This window comes from Poecilia reticulata, chromosome 1 (assembly GCF_904066995.2).
Source record: "Poecilia reticulata chromosome 1, P_reticulata-male-v2, whole genome shotgun sequence".
In the NCBI taxonomy this organism is placed as follows: Eukaryota; Metazoa; Chordata; class Actinopteri; order Cyprinodontiformes; family Poeciliidae; genus Poecilia; species Poecilia reticulata.
Genome location: NC_088830.1, coordinates 20,411,661 through 20,428,010, shown reverse-complemented (window position 1 = coordinate 20,428,010; position 16,350 = coordinate 20,411,661). Strand labels below are relative to the sequence as shown.

Sequence of the window (16,350 nt, the reverse complement as noted above, 5' to 3'; positions counted from 1 at the left end):
CATGCATTTCAACCATTTTTCTTATTAAAAGGATTTAGATTTGGAGCACCTGGAAAGTCTCCGGGGATAAACACAGCAGCGTTTGACTTTTAAAACAAGCACGTTGAATAGACAAACAACTTTCCGAGTGCAAATCAATAATCGCAGAAAGCAAAAGCCTCCTTTATTTATTTATTTATTTATTATTTTTTTTACTGATCTGGAACTTCAAAGTGTCTGTATTTAGGAGTCAGGCTGGCTTAAAAAACATCAATGGAAGAGGCAAAATATGTGTGTGTGTGAGTGTGTGTGTTTAATGGGAGGACTGTGAGCGGCCAGGGGTCCTGGCTGAGGAAGCTGCAGCCCACCTGGACCGCAGTCAGTCAGAGGATGTTTAAAGACATCAGCGCTGCAGAGCTGCATCCCTACTTGTTGCTGCAGCTTCAGCACCAACAGAGGCACAGCTAGAGCACGGAGAGACCGCACGTTTCAGATCACACTTTATTTCTTATCGGAGGGCAGAGGGGGGGGGGGGAAATGCGAGCTGCGTGTGTTTGGCCATTTGTTGTCTGGATGTTCGGCTCTCACCGGGCAGCTGCGGAACAAACGCTCAACGACTCCTCACTTCTCGGAGAGGAGATGTTCTCACACACGGAGAGTTTACTGAATGTTTCGGCCAAGTCGGGGAACCGGACTTCGGGTGTTTTCCTGCTGGACTTTGACGACGGGATGCTGGAGGACTGGCGCGCCCTGGCCAACAGGAGGAGCAGGGGGAACGAGTCGCAGGAGTGCTGGGTCAAGGTGCTGCTGGTGGCCGCCTACTCGCTCATCATCGTGGTGTCTCTGTTCGGAAACACGCTGGTGTGCCATGTGGTGGCCAAAAACAAGCGCACTCAGTCCTCCACCAGCTTATTCATCCTGAACCTGGCCGTGGCCGATATCTTCATCACAGTGCTCAACACACCGTTCACTCTGGTAAGACAACTTTGCCGGAACTGCCAAATATTTTGTCGACGAGTTTGAAAGGGTCCCACTTTCAGTGAGGCTCACCAACAAGCTATTGCTGCTTTGTCGAGCATTTTACGCACCCGTGCGTAAATGTCTCTACAGCACTAAAAATACGTTAAATAAAATGTAACAGTGTGAACAAGTTTTATTTTGGTAGATTCCAGGCAATATTTATGAGCAATAATAATAGCTATCAACAATCTGAAATAGTAAATTATCAATTATTTTTATTGAGATTAATTTGGAGTCACTGTATAATTTAAATACCTTTAGTTCTTGTATGATTAAAATAAATGTATTCTTCAGTGAGGCATAAACTTGTATGAGACACTGTATTATAAGCTTGAGTTAAATAACCAAATATTTTAAATAAAATCTTAAGTAGCTTTGCTTAAATAAGCTAATCACCTTGCAGCTTTTCAGCTGTAGTTTTAAATCAGAATTACTCTATTAAGAGGTGCAGCTTACTCTGTCACTGTCCATGTCTTTAGGAGTTTGAATTATTTCCAAGCAGCCAAATTTGTCTGTTTTGTTTGTATGAAAAAAAAAGTGATCTTTCTTTCAATATTCAATATGTTACAGACACAGGTGGGGGAGGGGCAGCGCTGTACTAATATATTCTCCAAAGCTTAATAAACTTTAAGCCTGTTAAATTCGTAGCTGTAATCTGAGCTCCCGGGTGTTTGTGTTCCCTCAGGTCCGCTTTGTGCACAGGACCTGGGTGTTTGGGAGGACAATGTGTCACATCAGTCGCTTTGTACAGTATTGCTCTCTGCACGTGTCCACTCTGACCCTCACCGCCATCGCTCTGGACCGAAGACAGGTCAGCTCGTGCATGCACTACAGCGTTTGCCCTCGGACTTTGCTGAGCTGCAGGGTTTTTTTAGTCAAATCAAAAGACGTTCTTCTCTCTAGTGCTCTCCCCTGCTCACCTCCTTACTTTGCGTCTAAGTCTGTTCGGCTGAGGAGAAGAAAGATAGAAAATATTGAACACAGGACATTTTTAAACACATGAACACTTTTAGAATTTAATTTCACCCTTAGATTTGATTTCTGCAAAGTGCAAGAAGAATGTCTGTGTTACTGACAATATGAATCAGAACAGCATCCATCCTGTTTTTAGGTCTGCAGAAGGTCAAAAACACTTCTGTTTGCATTTCCTCATATAACTCTACAAACACGCCTCCTCTCCTCTTTCCTTCTTCAGAATAAGGCTTTCCTCATAATGGCAGCCTTTGATTGATTTCCATATTACAGGCTGAAGATGAGAGGAGACGAGGTGACATAAAACCAGCAACCTGAAAGGATCCCATTCAGGGAACTTCATGACACCTTAGCTGTAATTATTTGAAATCTGTTCTGTCTTTGTTTTAACAGGTGCAATATGAAAACTCTTCTTGAAATTAATATTGAATGTGAGATTCGATAAATGTGAACATGCTCCATCTTCAAAGATGCTTTTTAAAAACAGCATTTCAGGTGGATTAAATGTGCTACCAGCTTCCAGGTCCGTACAAAAAGATTGAGTCATTCTTTATTTCTGTATGTATTTGTTTCCAGTGAGCCAGATTGTGATCTCTCAGTGGTGATTGAGGCAATAGTTTTCGAGGCTTTAAAAACTTTTAAAGTTTGGTCTGCTTTTTCAGTCATTTTGTCGTCATTTTTATTCACTACGTCCCTTAATTTAATCTTAAAAGCACAAAAGAAGTTTAATTGTAATTTAAGTGAAACATATCTAAATAAACTACAGAGAAAAAGGGAATGGTAGAAAATATAAGAATAGGTAAAAAAACAAAACAAAAGAAAAACAATATAAAACAGCCACCGATTGCATTTTCATTTGTTACTGCAAATAAAATACAAATGGAATGTTCTTTTCTTCAACTTAATTTTAGATTCTGCTTCTATGACCAGAGGTAACAAAGAATCGCGTCGGGCTGGGGTCCCTTTCAGCTAAGATGTGATTGAAAAGTGCACGCTGAAAGCACATTGTATCTGGAGATATCCTACGCTTTTATGAACTGTGGCCATGTTTTCTAAAGCTGTGTCTCAGTCTTCTGTCTTTTTTTTTGTCTGGCTGAATGAAAGAATGAATGAATGAAGAAAATGATGAGTTCATGCAGCTGCAACACTCACATTGACACCAAATACAACAAAGACCAAAACAATTGGAAAAATAAAGTATATCTGAATACTGTAAATTATATTTCGCCCCACTGCTTGGAACAGCACTGTAGTTTTTATTGCTTTTAGGACGTACAGCTTCATCAGCAGTGCATTGATGTTATTGTGTGTTTTGGAACAAAAAGGGACTTTGTTCCAAAACAATAAAACACGCACACACACACACACATACACACAGGCACACACGCACGCACGCACGCACGCACACACACACACACACACACACACAAAAGGACTGACATCTATAAAGTCATCATAGAGATCTATGAAGTCTTTATTATCATTCTTATTGTTGTCATGATTTTTTATTATTAATTATTATTATTGTATCCTTTAGTGCTGCAAACCTTGAAGAATCTGAGCTTCCTCAAAAAGTACATCCTGCTCTGTCCCTTTTGTAGACAGCTTCATTGTTGTGCCTCCAGTCCAGTCTGTGGATTGTGGACTGGAGGTATTTTTAATTCTCCACCACCTCAACTTTTTTCTTTCCCCCAAATGATGCAAATGTATGTGTTTGAGCTCTTCCTGCTCCTCCTGAAAGTTACAACCATCTCATTTGTTCTATTCCCATTGAAGACAAGATGATTGTTTCCACACCATGTCACAAAGTGAGTGCAGTGTTGTGTAAAACACACCTCTGCAACTTTTATTTCCAAAAGATTCTTGTGCAAACTATTTACTCGGGAAGGGTGGAGGGGTGTTGCTTTCAGTTGTGCACTTATTTGTGTCTCATTATGGTTTGTGGAACATAAAAGGGCTGCGCAGTGGAAGAGTTGGTAGAGCTGTTGCCTTGCAGCAAGAAGGTTCTGGGTTCAATACCCGGCCCCGGTCTTTCTGCATGGAGTTTGCATGTTCTCCCTTTGCATGCGTGGGTTTTCTCCGGGTACTCTGGTTTCCTCCCACAGTCCACAAACATGACTGTCAGGTTAATTGGCCTCTCCAACTTATCCCTAGGTGTGTGTGTGTGTGTGTGTGCGTGTGTGTGCATGGTTGTTTGTCCTGTGTGTCTCTGTGTTGCCCTGCAACAGACTGGCGACCTGTCCAGGGTGAACCCCACCTCTCGCCCGAAACGTTAGCTGGAGATAGGCACCAGCACCTCCCGACCCCACTAAGGGACAAGGGTGTAAAGAAAATGGATGGAAAATAAAAGATGGCTATAAGTACATTTGCAAAGTGTTACACCTTTTATGAATGTTTTAGTGTTTGGGAAGTGTAATGTTCTCTCTACTGTGTTTGGCTAATATTGATGCTTTACAGCCTAATTCAAGTTCTTAATGGATCCTCAATAGACCCCAAACATGGCTCACATCTTCAGGATCCATTTATTCCTCATTGAAGAAAACGAAGAGTGGTCTCTTTTGATCCATTATCTTTGCATCAAAAATACTGCACTCGGTACTTCCAGTTGAATTTTTTTTGTATTTTTTCCTAACTTGAAATTCAGTTCTACATGTTTCTACACATTATAGCTATTATACCATTAGTTCATTTTTACATGTGTTACTGAACTAATGGTTGGTTATGTGCAGAATGCACCAACTTGTGCTGCATTAAAATGGATTGTCTTACGAACGGCCAGTTTATATATAGCCAATACGTGGATAAACAAAGAGGTGATGAGCAATGGGACAATAAAGCCTTAAAGTAGGTAATCAGACAGGGTGCAAATGTACCAAAGTACACATAAACCCTGCTTTTAGGAAACAAAATAAATTGAATCTCCTCAGAGGCTGAGAGGCTGTGCAAGTGGGAGATGAAAGATGCACTTGATGAACCTGTGCAGTATGAACAGATGATGACAGATCGGATTAATGAAAGTATCTGGGTTATGCATGATAGTCTTTTTTTTTTTTTTTTTTTTTTTTTTACAAAAAACTGCTTTTTGACAAATGGACATTTATGAACTAATTTGTCAAAACATTTGACAAGAGCAGCATTGCAGTATTCCTGCTGTAAGTTGTCACTTCATGCCATAAATTACAGAAACATTAAAACAAACTCGGGTAATTTCAAGAAAATTTGATGACTAAAGCGAACCATGCTTCTCAGTGAAATACAGCATGAATGACTCGTCATGACACCAAAACACTTGGAGCAATCAACAAAATAAAGGCTTCTTTGTCATCCAAGTTTTTAAAAATTTGTTCCATCCCTTGAGTGATCAAACTTGAGTACTGCTCTGATTCCACAGACACGTGGGAATCTATTGATTATAATCTATCTAGACTCAATGAATTACTTGGATGTTTGAAATGATCTCAAACAACCAAACGAATTGAAAATTCATGACAATTATGCAGCATTTTCTGTTTCTGAATTAATTACATAAGTGTTTCTCAAGTGCCATGTAACAACAATATTTGATCTTACTTTACCTTTGCATGCTGAGTGCTTGAAGTGGCTGACATGACATCAGAGTTGGATGCGGCAGGTCATGGTCACCTGCCAAGATAATTTCTGCTTTTCATCCATAATTGTCTGACTGTCCTTTTTTATCTGAACTGATTAAACTAGGCAAGAATAAAGTAAGGAAATTATTTTTTTTCTCTGTTGTAACAGTGATTTTTGCAATAGTTTCCGCAAAAAGTGGCTCATTATGTTGGAAAAAAACCCAACAATTGTGACTGTTGAATTTGTGGCTTAAGGCTCATGAAACTCTGCCAAATCGCCCTCCACCAAAGCCAAACAGCTTATTCTCCCTTCAATTAGAGGATTTGCACCCGACTAGGAGGATGAACGTTACCCACGGTGGAGCTTCAAGCCGGTGTTTCAGAAAATTAAGTTGCAGCACTATAGGAAGTGAGCTGCAGAATAATCTCTGTGTAGATAGATTTGTATTAGACCACGTTCAGATATTTATCAAAATGAAAAAGTCTTTAACAAGGACTGAATTCTCCATCTATTAAAGTTATAAAATTTCACTGACGCCACTTTTAGTGCCTCAGAAAGAAACAGCAAGTGCTTGAAACATACCCACCGAACATTGATTTGTGGCAAGCATGATGAAGATGTTGTAATAAAAGGGTAATTTCTCAGCATTCTACTTTTTAATTATTTTGTGAAAAGTGCTAGGTTGTGCCCACATCCTCTTGACACACCTCTATATCTTTTGGTCGATATCAGTTTGTAATTCTTCCTCCTCACTTCAAGAAAATGATTTGCATTCATTCTAGCGAGTCTGTGTGGGTAGCCATTAGACTAACCACTTTGTGGTATTTTTCCCCCCTGAAAAATGCATCTCTTTCCACTACTACACAGACGACTGCCAGATTTACCTGCCCTTGACACCCAATAATGCATGTTAAATCCAACTTATTAAATTATCTCAATGATCTAAAGGGTTGCTGATCTAACTATCTATCCCATTGCATTAGCCTTGTTACATCACAGGCTGCTGTTATCATGGTGTGTGTTGGGGACCAGATGGAGGACTGGAGCTGGTGGGTGTATAGAGATGTGCATGTTTTTTAGCGGTTTGTATGAAGAAATGTGTTTCCATTTTGCCTGCACACCTAGGTTTGATTTGCCAGTCCCTCACCATTCTGTCTCCTTCAGAGTCTGACCAGAAATTCGCTCCCAAGGAGCCATTACTGAACAGCTTGCACATGCATAGTTATATCAATTAAATACGTTTAACCTTTCCTGGCTTGTGTTTTATGTACAGGGTTCCAAGCATACTATGCACATTTATCTTATTTTTGCAGAGAATCTTCTATGCATTTTCTTTAAAAAAAAAAAAATGGTTTTGAACTTTTTTTTATTATATTACGTATCAAAAATTATCAGTACCATTAAATGCAATATTTTTATTCATTTGAAATCTGTAAAACATTTATTTGTCTCAAGGATAAAATTATCTTTGCCAGGGAGCATAAATTGCACTATATCTAAAAGGAAAATATTATGAAAATGTATTTTCAGAATTACAATATTGAGTGGAAAGTGGATTATTATATTGGCTCTGGTCCAATTCTCAAGAGAATTTTGAAAGCAAATTCAGATTTTCTTTTGCTCAATAAAAAAAACAACTTTATTTTATAGTCTCTTTATATGAAAAACAAAATCAAAGTTTTTACACTTTTTGGGATTTTCTCCAGAATACCTATTTCAGGGGCATGTCATGTTTTGTGGGGGGAGAAATTGAGATTTTCTGAGAAGAAAGGCTTTGAGGTCAGGCAGGTCCTGATCCCAGAAACCAGCCAAATCACAGAACAGGACAGGGACGAACACTCTTTACTTTCTGTCCATTGTTCTTTTTTTGTGAGTCATTATAAAAACAATCATTGCCATTTTGTTTTTAAGCTAGAACTAGACACACAAGCTTAAATAAGATGTATATTTTCTTTTATCCACAGGCTCAAACATAGACACTTCCACGTCTGTCACTATTACTATTTGTTTATTTACCCTTAAATTGCAGAGAAAACACACTTTTGGCGTAGGTGTCAATAAGCTCCTGGCATGATTCTGAGTGGATTTTTTATTTGGCCGGCTACGTCTATCAGAAGTGATAGAGGTCTCCTGCCAGAAAAGACAACCCACTGGCTTTTAAATTCATGCTTCATGAATTTTCAGTGGCATTGGTGTTAGCCTGCTTTATCCAGACCCCCTTCTGATTTGACTCCGCTGGGTGTTTCAGCAAAACACCGACAGCAAACATACCATAAAACTATTTTCTTGAATAATTTAGAGTAATAAAAAGCTTCTGGAACATTGTCTAACCTTGACAATGCTGAGCATTTTCGAAATATTCTGGTTTTCACCTTAAAACATACCAGTATTAATGAGCTATACCATATCTTCCTGGAATTAAGCCAGGATTGTTTCTTCGGAATTTATCCAAATGTTATCCTTGGTGTCTGTATAGATTTTAGTGTTTATATGTCATTTTGACTCTGTTTGTGTAGATCTGCTGGTCTATCAGTTCCTGTGTGTCGTTAAGATTGCATTTCTGTTCAGTGTTTCTCCTGTTGGGATTTTCTGCTCCATACTTCTGTAATTCCCTCAGCTCCTCACACACCTTCAGCCTTTTTCCATCCGGTGATTCTCTCACCTCACAGTAGTAATATCAGTCACTTAGTCCTTTTTCTCATGGTCAGATCCTCTGCTGACCCGAGTCTGTTGCCTAGTTCCTCTGGGTTCTTTGCTGCTGCTTGTCGTGAGTCTCTTTATGTTTACCGAGATTCATTTATTCACCATTCTCCTCCTGTCACTTGTCGGACGGGAGGACATCAGTGTTTTGGTGTTTTCATCAACACCAACACATCGAACTACATAGAATGGAGAAAAACAACATTACATCCAAGCTTGTGCACCTATTTTTAGTTTTTTTTTAAATTACATAGGTTCCATGAAAGCATCTTTTTAAAAAATTTTTAGCTCCTCTGAATTCTTTGTAGATAGACTCAGTATCTTATATAACCACCTACAAAGAAAAAGCTTCTTCCCTCCTTGCCCCCCCTTATTCTACTTGACAACAAAAGCCGATGGTACATTGCGTCTCCCCTTTGAAGCCTCTGGTCAATAGAGCTTCCAGCAAACAAACTCACGTTTAATCATTGTCTTTTAAATCAAGGCTATTTTTTATATTTTTAAACACAACAAAGGCCAAAAATAGACAAATACTTGTGGGGAGTAGTTAATCCTAAATGCTGTTCTTCTCTTCTTCAAAACTGAACTAACTGATTTTACCCCCTGGGCAGATGTGTTTCATATTGATTTGCCGTGTGTTTGTGTTTGTGTGTGTGTGTTTGTGTTTGTGGAGAGGTTCATCCGTGTTGTTTTCTCCGTTTCCTCAGGTGATACTGCATCCACTCAGACCGCGGATGACCCCAGCACAGGGCGGTGTTTGGGTGGCTGTTATCTGGATAATGGCCAGCTGCTTTTCCCTACCACATGCAATCTACCAAAAACTCCTGACTTTCACCTACAGGTACGATTCTTGACACTCAGGCTTGTTCACACTTAATTAGTTCAGAAACAAACACACACTTCCTATTTCACGCCTGAGAGACAAGAGTGACACTTGACTTGATAACTTCAAAGCAAATAAGCAATCTTGTTCATTCTTTTGAAGATTGGTGATTTTTTTTTCTTTTAATTTGATCTTGTTAAAATAGTAAAAGGGGAGCTGTGTAAAAAATGAACGTTGCTCCTCAAATAAAACAGTTGATAAGGGTGAATTAAAAAGTGAAAAATCAAAAGACAAAGTCAGATATGACAAAAGTGTCCTTAAGACGATTAAGAGAACCTTACAAAAGGGTTTCTACCTCCTTATGTTTGTAACATTGCAGCCCCCAACCAGGGACTTTTTTTTTTATCTGCAGAGATAATAAAACCTGGTAAAGGTTGCATGAGGACAGGGGTCCAATTTCCAGCAGGACAATAACCTTAAAAGTACGACCAGAACTACAAGGAAATGGTTAAGATCAAAGTACTATATGTTACAATGGCCAAGTCAAAGTTTAAGTTGAAATTCAATTGAGAATCTGTTGTAATAATTGAAACTTAATGTTCTCACCTGCTCTCCGTTTATTCTGTCTGAGCTTGAGTTATTTTGCCAACCAGAATAGGAAAGGAAAAATTCATGCAAAGCCGATAACGACTCGAAAATGTAATTTGTAACAGATTTCTTCCGCTTCTGTATGTGGTCACACTTGCATTTTTGACATCATTAAGCAGATTTAATGCAAAACAAAGACAGAGTAAGTAAAATCCATTTTTTTGTGATTTTGAAAGCTTTGCAAATAGTCCATCTTGGAGACTATTTGTCCAGCCATCAGATTGTGACCTAAGCCTCAAGTGGTTTGGTTATGCAATGGGACTTTGATGCCTGACAGCAAGTCCAACTTAACTCAAAGGTTTTGAGTAGACTAGTCAAAGTGCTCAACATAAATCTGAGGATCAGCTGGTGAAAGCCTGTTAGCTTTAGGTTGGTCACACAGAAAATGAGGGATGCAAATTATTTCACAATTTTGGAACAAATTTCAATATCTGTTCCAGACCTGGTGACCTTTTGTTGATAAAAAACTTCACCAAGGCAATCCACCAAAACTGGTTTTACTTTCGGTGCTCATCAAACAGCATGGGCATTTTTTTTTTCTAAGGCTTCTTCAAGTTTAAGAAATGTACCAAGTAGTGACCTAAATTATTTTCCTCTCTCAACTTTCCTGATTTCCCCTAACCAGCCCAGAAATGGAGCGTAGCCTTTGTGTCCCAGATTTCCCTGAGCCATCAGATGTCTACTGGCAGTACATTGATCTCCTGACCTTCATTCTGCTGTACATGCTGCCGCTCCTCATCATCACTGCGTCCTACACCACGGTGGCTCGCAGGCTGTGGCGCCACAATGCCATTGGCGACACGACGACAGCTCAGCACGCCACGCAGAGGAGGAAGCGGCGGCGGACCTTGGCCATGCTGCTCCTGGTGGTCGGGGTGTTTGCCGTCTGCTGGTTTCCACTCAACTGCTACGTGGTGCTGCTGTCCAGCCAGGCCATCCACTCCTCTAACGCCCTCTTCTTCTGCTTTCATTGGCTTGCAATGAGCTCCACCTGCTACAACCCTTTCATTTACTGCTGCCTGAATCCCACCTTCCGCCAGGAGCTGCGGCTGCTCCTCGACAGGTGCTGCCTGAGGCAGAGAGCGGCGGTCGGGTTGGAGCCCCAGCGAGGCCCCCCAGTTGCCTGTGCTCCATGTCACCGAGCCGCCTGGCCTGACAACCACGAGTCCTCCAGGCCGAGTCAGGCTTTGTCACGCCCAGGCCAGGACTCCTTGCAGCAGAGTCAGGCCTCCTCCAGTCAGAGCCACAACCTCAAAGATGCACACGTGCTCTTCACGGCCAGGCATCCCCTCATTGGGAAAACAGATATCTTCTCTGTGGAGCCCATAGTGGCTGTGCGATAACTAGAGACAGCTGCAATCTAGCTATGCTTTAAAGTCCTACAAAGGTTTCTTCTTAACATGTCTATTGTGTTCATTGGTCTTTATTAGGTTGTTTGTTTAGTAATGTTCTCTAAAAACCCTCTGAGGCCTTCGAAGAACATCTGGATTTCTACCGAGTTGAAATTACACACAGATGGACTCCAATTTACAAATGAAGGGGCTTCAGAAGGCAGACGGCTACACTGAATTTCATCTCGGAATATCTGAAGTAAAAGGGATTGAATGAAACTGCAAATGGCACTTTCCCGATATTTATCGTTAAAAATGTGGAATTGTCCTTTTTCTTCTACTTCACATTCATGCACTGAACTCAAGAGTGTAAATAAGGAGTGTTGAACAAAAATACAATGCACACTTGTTTATATTTACTAAAAAGTTGAAAACCATTCTCCTTTTTCCTTCTGTTTTACAATTATGCACCACTTTGATGTTTTGTACATTTATTCCACAATGTTGCCACTTTGTTTATATAACACTCACACAGTCTTAGCGTTCAGGTGGAACGTGGCAAATGTCACAACCAGACAGGGGTCGTCTTGTCAGATCGTCAGTTCCCGAAACGACACCCTGTGTAGAGATTGCTGACACAGTAAAAAATGAGGTCACCTCTTAAGACTCTGGGAGGGATAAACAAGACTTTATCATGAGGTCAATTCAGTGTTATCTCCATTTGGGGCTTCTGGATGTTTGGAAAAGATCTATTTTTGATTTTTGTTCAAACCTTTTTTTTCTGTGTATACAGAGTTCCTCTACTAAGATCTTAACATGTTTTCATAAATGTAGAGCCAAAAATGTAAGTCAGAAGTTTCCTGGATATGCGTTCCTTGCTATAATTTTGTTGGTAAAAGTTTAAAATCATAGAACAAACAATATTTAGGTCAAAAGATGCTGTGAAGAATATACGTCTCAGTGGAACTTCTTTCAGAGCCATACAACAAAAAAGGACTGGCAATAATAAGCTTATTTTTTTCTGTGAAATACCCCCCACACACACACACATTTTACTGCAAATTACTGCACTCCATTTTTACAATACTTTTGTTTACGTCTCTCACTTTCCACTTTGCACAGGAGGCATTTTCGCTATTTTTCCACACATTATCACAATTCATCAACTGCGTTGCCACTTTGCTTTAACACTTCCTCACCATTACGTACGATGTTACAGCTTCTGTTATGTGTCACAGCTAAATCTTATGTCAGTTGCTAGGAATTTTACACTGTGAGCACAATGACAAAAATATGCAACTACTAGCATAGCCTGTATATGAGGTATGGAAAAACTGTATCTGGATTCTTGACTGTAAAGGTAAGACTTTCACTTTGACATTCAGACAAAGGTGAGATAAGTCCTTTCAGGAAACAGCCTAGTGCCAGCCTTTTGGGCAAATCAGTCTGTCAAATGATATAAAAGACTAAAGCACCTGAATCACATAGAAACACAGATACACTTGGCACAAAAAGAAAGCAAATTGTGTTTGTTAGCTTTTTTTTTGCTTTAACAAGGCTTCTTGGATTTGAAAGCCTCTTCATTTCTCCTTAAATGGTGCCTCAAAATGCAGTGGTGAGTCGAGCAGCAGAGAGTAAATTATGGGTTGTGGAGATGAAAAATAACTAAATAATTTTTGTTATAACCAGACAACTTAATTTGCAATTGACTAGTGGTTTGTGTCCATTTCTTGATTAGATAATTTAAGAATGAAGAAACAAGACACTGTCTATTTACTACCCAGGGGGCTCAGCAGTGCTTAGCCTTTCATAAATACATCTTGGCAGCTCCAAGATGCCAAGATCACCAAACTGGTGGCCAGTTTGGTCAGCAGTGTTTAACCAGTTTGGTCAATCACTGCTGTGGGATTACATCCTGTTGTCAACCAGATTTTGTAGGTCTGCTGGCAGATTACTCTATAATCTCTCCCTCTTAAGAGTGGAGGCATAGTTTCTGATAAGTCTTGCTCTTCAGGGGTAAATACTGACAGCTTGGAGGGCAGACATTGGTCTAGAGATATGGGTTGCACTGGTTGCAGAATGTATCAAGAATGTCTCCCGTGATGCCTTGATTTTCCAGAGACAGAGATGGGATCTCACACTTTCACACTGCTTTTCACCAAAAGCTCTTTTGCATTGGCAGACAAGATTGGTGAGTTTCCTCAACTCTGCTGCTGCTCAAACCCCAAATGCATTTTCCTTTCAAATGTGTCACAATCCGAGGGGAAATAAACAAGCTTTAAAAGTCACTGCCAAGAAGCACTGTTGGTAGGAAGAAAATATCTACTAATCACAAATATGAATGGTCACTCAGTAGATTTATGAATATGCAAATCTTTTTTACTTTATTTATTTTTGATTTTATTTATTTCTCCATGGCTTTTAAAATCTCATTTTTCAAACAATTTCAAAGGAGAGCTCATTTTATCTGATTTAAACTTTTTTTCCCCCATGCATTTTCCCATTTCTTTTATCTAAGTCTAAATTTTAAAGTTTAGAATTGATATTCTATTGTTACATTTCCATGTAAATTCATGCTTTATTCTAAAGTTCAGGAAGCTCAGTTTTAATGGGTGTAGCTTTGATTCATATTGTAATGGATGAATGTGTGAATTCAACAATCATAAATAGCACATTATCCATTTTTATGGAGAAAAAAAAAAAGACAGCCTGTACTCTCTCGGTTCCGTTCTAATTCTGCATAAACTAGTTTTTTGGCATTGTTAGCTCAAACCTTTGGTCCATCCTGGCTGCTTTTAGTATATATAGCTCTTACTGCATACACTGCTACATGCTAATGCACTAATGACTACAGGTCCTTCTTTGTGCCGAGGAATTTCAATTAAGCTCAAAAGCAGAACTTGATGACTTTCAGTTCAGAAAAAAATCCCAAACTCCAACTTGCAACACCATGGATCAACTGTGTGCAGCTGCATGGCTTCAACGTTATCCCTGCTGTTGGCTGCTGCAAAAAAAGTTATCTGTTTTTAGCTCCGTTTGTTTTGCAGTAATTGTCAAACCATTTATAACCTCTATTGGTCTACAAGTTGCCAGAGTCATTAATCCAGCAGAATCTATTAGCTTGTTGTGCTAATTATGATTAGCCTGGTAGATGTCACCAAGCTCAACAACGCCTTCCAGCATTGGAGAGTTAACAAATTCTGGGAATTCCATCACACCCAATTTAACCCAAAGGTTAAACATTGAGGTTGCAATGTTTTCATTGCAACCTCAAAAATGCCTGAAAAATTAAATAAATGTTTTCAGCAGATCTATTTACCTGTTTTTTTGTTTGTTTTGTCTTTTTTAATCAGAGATCCAAATGAGAAAGGTACATTAGGAAGACGAATGATGCAAATGTGGCCAGCAGTTTTGATTCTCTGGTTGGTAGTTTGGGACCACAGATTGATCAGTTTTGTTCTTACGCCTTCTTCTTACGCTTAAAACTACTAATGAATGTTTTCAAATCCCATTCCTTTCATTCCAGCGTTGTTGCATTTAATTGTGTGACTGACTGAAAAGGCAGCTTTTCATGACAAAACCTCGTGTACCTGTTTACATTTATGCCTGTTAAACTGTGACATATTGGAAATGTATTGTTAATGTTGATGTTTTTGTTGTTCCTATCGTGTACATAACTCTGAACAGTGAAATGTTTGTACATATATATGTAGCGGTAGTTGTTTTAAAAGACGTGAGCTGTGAATATTTTTTTCTAATTGTCTGATTCTGATTCCCCCCCCCCCCCATAATCTCTGCCACACAGTTAATAAAGTGTTTGCTTAGATTTTTGCAGCTTGCTACTTTATTGTGAAAATTTGGTAATTAACACAATCAAATTAAAGCATTTTATTTATGAGTGAACTGTTGATTATGGAAGGAAAAATCTAAACAACCCATTCTTGCAGGGTTTGTTAAATAGCGGTTAGAATGAGATACCATAACTTTGAAGAATATGACTTTGTTTTCTTCAAAGTAACAGGCCTTAGGGCTTTTATTACAAATGATTTATCTTCTGTCCAGAAACCATAGTTTTAGATTAGATATAGAAAATCTTTTATAATATTTTTTGAAAAGCAGGTTTTAGCCTTACGGGACTTCACTAGTGTCAGAAATCGGTTTCTTAAACACTACATTTGGTGGACAATTATTTTTCAATGTTTACTGTCATTTCTCATCAAGGTTAGAATCTAAGCTGGTGTCTTTCTTTCTTTCTTTTTGTTGTTCTCTTTTCTTTCATGTGTTCATCTGCAGAGGGTATTTTTTTTATGTTTCTCAAAATAAAGCTTTTCTCGAGCCAGTGTGAGCAGCGCAATGAGTCTTGTGGCATTCTGAGAAATAATCCAGTGCTTCAGAGTAATTTTGTTTGCCAGCAGGAGCTGGAGAAATGCACAGACTCCTCTGAGTCCTAAAAGTCAGAGAAACACGAAATTTGAACAGAGCCACACCGACAGTAGAAACATGCCAAAACGTGCTATTATTTTTCTTCAGATGCTTTGATTCACAGTTCAGTGTCCAAGTGAGAGCTAATGGAAAAGGATTTGATGCTTGGTTTTGCTGGTGAAAAAAAAAAAATACAGGTCATTTTAATATTTTTATGATGCTTATTTTTCCTGTCTCACTCTTACAGAGAGAATGATGCTATACTATTTAACATACAGAACAATAAGTAAATTAGTAAATAATTGCATACTAATAAAAAGGTAACAATAAACCGATAAAAAAAAAAATTGAATTTGCTTCCACCTGATCTTATATAATTAGTTTTCCTTTTAAAGAGGTAAAAATCAAGTTGTTGCCCTCAGTAAAATGGGATATTGGGTTGTTTTTAATGATCATTAAGAAGCTGGAAGAGTGAAAATGACAAACAGGCTGTTCAGGCTCTGTGAAAAAGAATATCTGTGTAAATCAATGAAAGTCTTTAAAACTCATCAGCTATGAAGAAAACAACCTTCAAAGCTTCTCAGTAAAAAAAAAAAAGAAGAGGCAAATCTCATCTCTAAAGCTGGGGACACAATGCACGTCTTACAAAGTCACGTCAGACTCTGAAAAGACTTTGTGTTCATACAAACAGTCTGGGTTTTGTTTCCCATCTGAAAAATGGATAATCAAAAACTCAACTGCAGCTGCTGATTTTTTTAAGGTAAATTAACGGAGCACATCAAACTCTGGTGGAAACTCTTGCAAGAATAACAGTTTGAGGAAACTAACCACGACGCGGTGGTAATGAAAAAATGTTCTCAGAAT

General features: G+C 38.9%; 1 protein-coding gene across 1 annotated transcript; it reads left to right on the top strand.

Annotated features, from left to right (window-relative positions):
- Positions 1-217: 217 nt before the first annotated feature.
- gpr83 (G protein-coupled receptor 83) lies at positions 218-14,890 on the top strand. Its single transcript, XM_008413972.3, has 4 exons — positions 218-954; positions 1,685-1,810; positions 8,970-9,103; positions 10,359-14,890. Exons 1-4 carry the CDS (start codon positions 517-519, stop codon positions 11,074-11,076), a joined length of 1,416 nt encoding a protein of 471 aa, XP_008412194.2. The 5' UTR covers positions 218-516; the 3' UTR covers positions 11,077-14,890.
- The last annotated feature ends 1,460 nt before the right edge of the window (positions 14,891-16,350 follow it).